Raw genomic sequence first — 9440 nt, 5'->3', positions numbered from 1 at the left:
CTACCGTGTTTCCCCGAAAATAAGACCTACCCCAAAAATAAGCCCTAGCAGGATTTCTATGCATTTGTTAAATATAAGCCCTACCCTGATAATAAGGTCTAGTGATGGCCACGCATTTCGGCACAGAGAAGACATCCCCTGAAAATAAGCCCTAGTGTGTCCTCTTGAGAAAAAAATAAATATAAGACAGTGTCTTATTTTTGGGGAAACATGGTATATGTGTGTGTGTGAGTGTGTGTGTGTGTGTGTGTGTTCCTTGTACCTTTCCATTGGTGTCTATTCTTTTTTTGTCGTTGTTTTGGGTTTTTTGTGAGACAGAGTCTCACTTTTTTGCCCTGGGTAGAGGGCTCTGGCATCACAGCTCACAGGAACCTCAAACTCTTTGGCTTAAGAGATTCTCTTATCTCAGCCTTCCCAAGTAGCTGGGACTACAAGTGCCTGCCACAACGTAGCTATGTTTTGGTTGTAGTTGTCACTGTTGTTTGGCTGGATTCGAATCTGCCAGCTCTAGTGTGTGGTTGGTGCCCTAGCTGCTGAGCTACAGGTGCCAAGCCTGTTGGTGCTATTGCTGTTTTTTGAGACAGAGTCTCACTTTGTCACCCTCAGTACAGTGTCATGGTGTCATAGCTCACGTCAACATCAAACTCTTGAGTTTAAGCAATCCTCTTGCTAATCCTCTACTTGTAGTCCCAAGTAGCTGGGACTACAGACCTAGTGCAGATATGCTGCACAGCCACGCCATGCATTTCAGGGTGGAGCGGTAAGGGAGACTGGAATACCTTTTATCTGCCACAGCTCCTTTCTCCCAGCTCTTTGCACTTGCATGGGTGCGCATGTGGTAATCACGGTCACAGGCATCCTATTGTACAGGTGCAACTAGCTAGGGGAAAGGAGTTCACGCATCACTAGCGCCAGCCCCACCAACCAGGTCGGCTCCCCCTGTCAGGTTCCAGAAGAAGATGACTTAACTGTATTTGGATAAATGTAGATTGTTGTATTATACTTAATAAAAAATAAGACATCCCCTGAAAATAAACCCTAGTGTGTCTTCTTGAGAAAAAATAAATATAAGACAGTGTCTTATTTTGGGGGAAACATGGTTACCAAAAGGCTATGTTTTAAGAACCATGTATTTGTTCACAAATACTGACCTCAAATTTTAACTTTTAGGATTTCATATGAAATGAATAAAAAAGTGCTATATGTAATGTTCATCAGAACTTAATGAAACTATGAACTAATAAAATACTCAACAAAGAAGCAAATTCAATGGAATGGTTATTAAATGTAATCACTATCAATACCATGAAGAAACAAAAAATATTTTTTACTTAATGTTATTTCACAAATAAGGTACCCAAAGTTGTATTTAACCTCTAAAAAAATCAGAGTTTCATTCCAGAAAAACTAAAGGGGTACATAAAAATAAGTTGCTTTTTAATTGAGTGGAAGTCTAGTTATCTCTGTTCAATTGTGTTGTAAGCCTAAAACTAATGTAAAAAATAGTTTAGGCCAGGGTGCAGTGGCTCATGCCAGTAATCCTAGCACTATGAGAGACCAAGGCAGGTGAACTGCTTGAGGGCAGGAGTCTAAGAGGTCAGCCTAGGCAACAGTGAAACCCTTTACAAAAAGCAAAAAAAAAAAATTAGCCAGGTGTGTTGCTTTGTAGTCCTCACTACTAGGAAGGATGGTCACTTAAGCCCAGGAATTTGAGGTTGAAGGTGAGTTACTATGACACATTACACTCTAGCCTGGGTAACAGAGCAAGACCCTGACTAAATAAATACATAAATGAAATGAATAATAAAGTTTAGTGAGTTTTAAAAATGTAATTATGTCATTAGACACCCCCCTAAATATTTAAAAAGTGTAAGATAGTACTTTCACTTCTAGTAATGGCAAGGTAATTCTCCCAAAGACGATGAGAAACAAGATCAAAAACCCAAATAAGCAAGCAAACAAACAGAAAACCGCTAAAATAAAAAATTCTGCTGGAAGATAGCATGTAGTAGTCAACAAGATGGTGGAAGCCAGAACCTGGGACAGGGTGGAGGCTCAGGAGACATACATGCTAATGTCCACAGCTGTGTTATTTGTCATAGCCACAAAGGAGAACCAACACAAATGCCTACTGAAGTAAAGGGGAGCCAGGCACAGTGATGTGGGCCTTTAGTTCCAGCTAATCTCCAGCTGAGATGGGAAGCTTGACTGACCCCGAAGTTTCAGGCTGAAAGTGTGTATGATTACGCCAACCACTGCACTCCAGATTGGACAACAAAGTAAGATCCTATCTCTTAAAAAAGAAAAAAAGGTAGAGGGGACATTTTAATTACAATATTTTGAAATGAAAGAAATACTATCTAGAAATGAAAACACATGAACTGTTTGGTTATATATAACAAGACTAAACCTCATGAACATAATGCTGAGTGAAAGATTTCAGACACAAAAGACTACAGATTATCTAAAACCTTTATATGGAGTTCAAAGATAGCAGCAATATTCTACTTCTTGAAAATTTCTGGGTTGTGGTTATATTTTTTGCTTTATGATAAATTACTGATCTGTGAATGTTTATATTTTTCTGTATGTATATAATAGTCTACAATAATCAGGTTTAAAACCATATACAGTAAGGAATATGGAGATAGGTTTGAGAAGAGAACATAACTGGCATGTAAAATAACAGAACTATTTTCCAATAGTATGGAAGATTAAGTACCCAGGCAAAATTTCCTTTTGAAAAATAAAAAATGCTGAATAAGTTTTGGTGATCCAAAGACAGGACTCTAAAGTAATCTTAGACTGACCCTGCCCCTGGGCACCTGACAAAGGCAAAAACAAATCCTCGCTGAAGAAACCAATTATAGTAAAACCTCAAGACGTAAGTTTTTTGGGGGGTTAAAACTATGAAATTTTAATTTAAAGCTTATCTGAATTATATGGCTATATTAGCATATAAAATGAAAGAAATTATCCCTAATAGCCATTAGTGCTATACCCACCCCATTACCATTTCATACTTTTTAGGCTAAGACAGGAGCTTGGAGTCAAATTTATAAAATATGGCCAGGCACAGTGGCTCATGCCTATAGTGCTAGTACTTTGGGAGGCCAAGGAGGAAAGATTGCTTGAGGCCAGGAGTTCAAGACCAGCTTGGGCAAAATAAAAAATTTCCACAAAAATTTTAAAAATTAGGTGGGTATAGTGGAGCTATTCCTAGCCTCTGAGGATGCTGACAGGCACAAGGATCATTTGAGCTCTGGAAATCAAGGGTGCAGTGAGCTATGATCATGCAACTGCATTTCAGCATGACTATCAGAAGAGCAAGACTTTGTCTCCAAAAAGCAAAACAAAATAAAAACCAAATTTACAACATGTATAAGAAAACATGGCATCATAGGAGCCAGCAGAAATTATAGAGTAAGATTCCCAAGAACTTTAAACATTAGAATTATCACTCAAAGAAGCTATGTTTATTATGTTTAAATAAATAAAAGGATTAAAAATCCAAAGAGTAAAATGCTAGAAAAATGACCAAGAGAATAAAATATAGTAACTAAAGTGAAGAACATGGTAGATGGCTTAAAAGTAGGTTGCATCCTACTGAAAAGAGAATTTGTGAGCTAGAAGACAACTCTGAAGAAATCATCTGTGATATGTCTCAGAGACAAAAGAGGTATGATCAAGAGACCCTGAGGACGGGAGGAGAGATGTCGGAGGCTGGCAGAGGAGGGAATGGGAGTTGCTTTTTAATGGGGACAAAGTTTCAGTTTGGCAAGATAAAAAAGTTCCGGAGATAGACGGTAGTGATGGCTGCACCATACACAATAATGTGAATTTATTTAATACCACTAAATTGTACCCTTAAAAATGATCAAAATGACAACTTTTATGTTACCATGTTTCCTCAAAAATAAGACACTGTCTTATATTTATTTTTTCTCAAGAAGATACACCAGGGCCTATTTTCAGGAAATATCTTATTTGTATTAAGTATAATACAACAATCTACACTTATTAAAATATAGTTAAGTCATCTTCTTCTGGAACCTGACAGGGGGAACTGACCTTGTTGGTGGGGCTGGCGTTAGTGATGCATGAACTCATTTCCCCTACCAGGCGTCCTCAAACTGTGGCCTGCCTAGGACATTTATCCAGCCCGCTGTGTGTTTTTGCCACCGCTGCCTGTTCTGCTTAGCAGCCGATTGTCCTGGGGCTCGCAGTCTGGCCCTCCAACGGTCTGAGGGACAGTGAACTGGCCCCCTGTTTAAAAATTCTGAGGACCCCTGCTAGCCGTTCACACGTGCACAATAGGAAGCCTGCCACCGTGGTTACCATCCGTGCACCTGCGCCAAGTGCCAACGGCTGGGAGAAAGGAGCTGTGGCAGATAAAAGGTATTCCAGTCTTCCTTACTGCTCCGCAAAGAAATGCATGGTGCAGAATGGTATCTGCATAGCCCATCATTAGGTCTTATTCTTGGGGTAGGGCTTATATTTAACAAATGCATAGAAATACTGCTAGGGCTTATTTTTTGGGTAGGTCTTATTTTCGGGGAAACACGGTATATGTATTTTTCCACCCCGAAAAGAGTAAAAAGGCACGTGGTATACTTACACATTCAAATCATAATAATTCTTCAAATGTATTATTTCTTCAATATACCCATTTGCTACATCTGGAAATCTTGCTTCCTAGAAAGGATTAAGTACATCATTTATATTTCATTACTACAATGGCTTCAAATAACAACAAAAACCAGATGGCAAAAAGTATATAAAATGACTAAAGACTAGAAAAGGGCTATAAAGCAGGTTTGTGTGTGGTTTAAAATTCAATACTACATTCCCAGATTCATATCACTAAATGCAAGATCAAATCCAGAAAGGTGAAATCATCTGGTCCTCTGCTCTCATTTTATAGATATATTCTTCATTCTTTCAACAAATACTGAGCATCTCAGCCCAAGGAAAGGGAGCCCAAACACAAACAAGGTACAATAGCAGCACAAAACCCAGTGAGCAGGATGAAAACACTTGGGTGAAATAGGGTTAATAAACTTACTCAAAGGCAAACACTAAGCCCTGCATTATTCTCTCTACCCAACAGAGCTTTGTATGATCATTTTGTTTTTGTAGTTTCCAAAAAGGCAGCACTTAACCCTATGAAGTTGCTGAGGCTAAAATGTGCCTGATGTTACTGGAAACTGTGTTTTTAATTTAACTGTTAAGACATTTAAATACAAACAGCCACATGGAGCTACTACCATTTTAGACAGCACAAGTCTAGGTAATCCAATAAACTTACTGTATCGATTTCTAATTTAGAGTAAACTCAAGGCCTTTGAAAAAATGGTAGAGACTGGAGATATGACAGCACCAGGCTACCATGATATGCAGCTACAATCTCAGAGGGCTTCCTGGAGAGTTAAGTATAGATTAAGGAACTGCTGATTCCATTTTCATGTCTTCAGAGTTTCTCTTCTATATCCTACACATCAAGATACACACACACACTCTCTCTCTCTCTCTTTCTCAGAAAAATGAAGGCAGAGCCTGTGGCTCAAAGGGGTAGGGCGCCAGCCCCCATATGCCGCCAGAGGTGACGGGTTCAAACCTAGCCCTGGCCAAAAACTGAAAAAAAAAAAAAAAAAAACAAAAAAAACCCCTCAGTATACTTAGTTTCTACAATTAGTTATTCGATAAAATAAAACTTACTGTTTCCTTCACTAACAGTGCAACGAGCTCTTGATCTACCTCTGCAGCTTCTTGCCCCCAAATGTTTTCCAAGTTGGGCTCCTGAGATTCTTGCATTGGAAAGGCTGGACCTGGCTCTTCATCATCTATTGCTAATTGTTGGTCTTCAAACTCTCCCAGAGGATGGACAGGCTGAGGGGAAGAGGGGCCAGGAATCCCATCCTGCTGGGTTTCTGGTCTTGGAAAAACTGGCCTTGGAAAAGCTGGCCCTGGAAGATCATGCTGAAACAGCAAGGGGACCAATTCTGCTTCAGTCTGCCGCTCCTGAGGAACAACCTGGTTTGTTATCTCATGGGGCTGTTGGTTTACAGATTGGAAGTAAGGATGGTCTAACCAGCAGTCTTCTTCAATGGCCTGATCATCCACTATAGCAGCTGACTCTTCAGGATTTGATAAAAGTTCTGTCTCTGAGTCTTCAGATGACTGGTTTTGAGTTTCCAAAGGATCACTTTCTGGGAAAAGGAGGCTACTTTCTTCCAAGATTATGACTTTCTGCTCTGATCTGGGCTTGACAATGTCATCTGCTGCTTGGTTATGACTTGGTCCAGGTTTGGGTTCTCTTTTTGTTTGGTCACTTGGCTTAGTGAATTCAGAGACTCCAGGAGATCCAAGATCCAGAAATTCACCATAGTCATCCTCAGAATCATCCTGTGCCCCAGAATTAAATAATGGGTTGTTACACACTGAAAAATAGCTGCTCTTATCAGATTCAAATGCTGCTCTAGACTTTTTAGGCCTTTCTTCTCCCAATCTTTTCACATCTTGCCACTGGGCAGCTGGTTTGATGAGATTGGGCCGTGATGTCTGAGGTTTATTTGTCTAAGAAAAAATGAAATTTTAATAATAATTCAATTTCTTTCCTATGCTTATTCCTCCTTATTGAGTTTCTGAGACAGGAGAGGAAAGAAAGTAACACCCTCCCCTTTAACAATCCTATTCTTCACATTTAAGGTTGACATTTGATCACATTATACTATCTGTAAGAATCAAAGTAGTCATTCATTGACTGAAGCTTGAAACATAGTTTGAATTATAATTTAACCTGAGAGCAAACAGAAATAATTGCATAGAAGAGAAAATAATAAAAGAATGATAACACAGCAGAAGAACAAGAAATGTTCAATAAACGTAAGAAAAGAATCTAAAGCTCATTAATTATCAGCAAAATGAAAATTAAAACGAGATACTTATTTCCCCTTGTAAGACTGGAAAACTTATTTTTTGGGAGGAGAGACATATTGTCACTCTGTTGCCTGGGCTAGAGTGCCATGCCTTAGCCTGGCCCACATGTACCTGGGGGGTATAGCCACATGCCACCAGGACCATCCAATTTTTCTATTTTTAGTAGAGACAGAAATCTCATTTTATTTAGGCTAGTCTCAAACTCCTGACCTCCTCAACTGGGATTATAGGTGTGAGCCACCATACCTGGCCAAGACTAGAAAACTTAGAAATTGTATAGTATCAAGCATTGGTGAGAATGTGTGAAAACTTTTATACTACCATCAACTATTAGTGAATTTAGAAGAATAATTTTGCATTATTTATTAAAGCAAAAAATGTATATACTTATGTCATTATCATTTTTGTCATATCTCTTCTACAAACTCTTATGTATCTAAAAAGGGCATATACAAGGATATTCACTATCACATTGCTTGTAGCATTAAAAAAAAAAAAAAAAACTAGAGACATTTAAAAGTTTGTCCCTAAGAGAATGGTTATCTATTAACTGTTCTACAAAATACAAATTTCCCTCACCAAAAAGAGGTAGCTCAATATGGAGCTCAATATGTACTGAAATGGAAAACTCACCAAGAAATGCCATTAAATAAAGAAAAGCAAGTTGAAGAACAATACATATGCAGAATGATTCTATTTATCAGAAAATTAATGAGACACAAAGTAATTTCTAGAAGCATGTATAGGTATACGTGACTACATATAAATTCAAAGAAAAGATCTGGAAAAGTACATGTCACACTGATAAAAACAGTCCCTTTGGGAACTCCCTTGTCAGAAAGAGGCTGGTGAATCTCAAGTTTTGGGGTAAGTCCTTGAAGGGCTAACTCACTGAAATACACGCTACCTGAAAATGTGTTGGACCTCCCAAGAACTGAATGAACCCCAGTGTTGACGGTTCAACTTGTTGAATTTGACATGGTAGTGTCCTTGCTCTTCTTTAAGAAACTAATGTAGGTTCTCTCTAGAGAAGTATAACATTATTTAGGATCTCAAAATTTTCAGATACAGATTCACTTCATTTGAAAATAACTAGATACACAAGAATTTGGTGTGACAAGAGAAAAGCAAAAACAAGAGAACAAATAGACAACAAAGATAAACCTACAAAGGTTTCAGACAGTGAAATCATTAGACATGAATTCTAAAACAACAATTAGCATATTTAGGGACATAAAAGGCTAAGTAGAGAACTTCAATAGAGAAGAATCACATGCAAATTCCAGAATGGAAAAATACAATAACTAAAATTAGGAATTGATGGATGGATATATAGCATTTTAAATATATAAATATAGCTGAAGAGAGAAATTAATGAATTGAAAGCCAGGCCAAAGCATAAAAGCCAGAAAAAGACATAAGACGAAAATGAAAATTATGTAATAGAATACACAAAGAATGCAATGAAAAGGTCTTAACAACTATGTAACTGGAGCTTTAGGAGAAAAAAAAGAAGAAATATTTGAAGGCAAGATATAAACATTTTGGTTCTAAAGATCTTAATAGGATGAATTAAAAAATCTTGAACAATATAAACCTAGGTATAACATAACAAAACAGCCAAAAACAGATACAAAGAGAAATTCTTAGCAGCAACAGCAGCACTCACTGCTTTCAAAAGAACAAAAAACTAGCTTTTCAGCAGAAAAATAGAATCCAGTAAACATTAAAATAGTATCTTCTTAGTGTAAAAGTACCTGCCACACAAATTTTATACTCAATGAAAGCATCCATCAGCAGACCTGCAAAAAAGGAAATTCTATAAGATAGTCTTTAGGCAGAGGAAAAATAACTTCAGTTTTAAGGCTAGATATCCAGAAAGAAATTAATAACAACAAAAATGATAAATATCTGAATAAGATGACAAATACTGACTTTATACAACAAAACATAATGTGGGTTTAAAAAATGTATACACACTGGATGCTTGCAGTCCCAGCTACATGGAGGCTTCAGGCAGGAGTACTGCTTGAGCCCAGGAGCCTGAGTCTAGCCTAGGCAACAGAGTGAAACCCCCATCTCTAAATAAATAAATAAAATTTTAAAAGTACATAGAATTAAAATATATACCAAAAAAACACTACTTAAGTTTGGAGGGGTATACATAGAGTGGAAGTACTTTAAGGTCTTTTCTATCAAAAAGGAAGAGTTTAAAGTAGTCATTTATATATTCATGTTCTCTAATTTATATTCATGCTCTATATTCTTGCTCTAGTAAGGAGGCCTGAACTAGCCATCAAAACAAATTATATCGATTAGACATGACACCAGATGTAAAGAATGACATAAAAAAATAAATTGGGGCTTGGTGCCCGTGGCTCGGTGAGTAGAGTGCCAGTCATATACACAGAAGGTGGTGGGTTTGAGCCCGACCCAGGCCTGCTAAACAACAGTGACAACTGCAACCAAAAAAAAAAAAAAAAAAAATGGCTGGGTGCTAT

The 9440-nt window shown here is 37.7% G+C and overlaps 1 protein-coding gene across 1 annotated transcript in view; it reads right to left on the bottom strand.

Annotated features, from left to right (window-relative positions):
• RNF216 (ring finger protein 216) overlaps positions 1 to 9440 on the bottom strand; it is a 190721-nt gene that overhangs the window by 153911 nt on the left and 27370 nt on the right. The window contains exons 5-6 of the mRNA XM_003795432.3: positions 5719 to 6576; positions 4619 to 4695 (exon numbers count right to left, since the gene is read on the bottom strand). Of these exons, the coding sequence (XP_003795480.1) occupies positions 4619 to 4695; positions 5719 to 6576 (935 nt within the window). The remainder of the gene's footprint in view (positions 1 to 4618; positions 4696 to 5718; positions 6577 to 9440) is intronic.

The sequence above is a fragment of the Otolemur garnettii genome, unplaced genomic scaffold, assembly GCF_000181295.1.
Source record: "Otolemur garnettii isolate 467f Iridium unplaced genomic scaffold, OtoGar3 scaffold00092, whole genome shotgun sequence".
NCBI lineage: Eukaryota > Metazoa > Chordata > Mammalia > Primates > Galagidae > Otolemur > Otolemur garnettii.
This window is presented reverse-complemented; position numbering and strand designations above follow the sequence as displayed.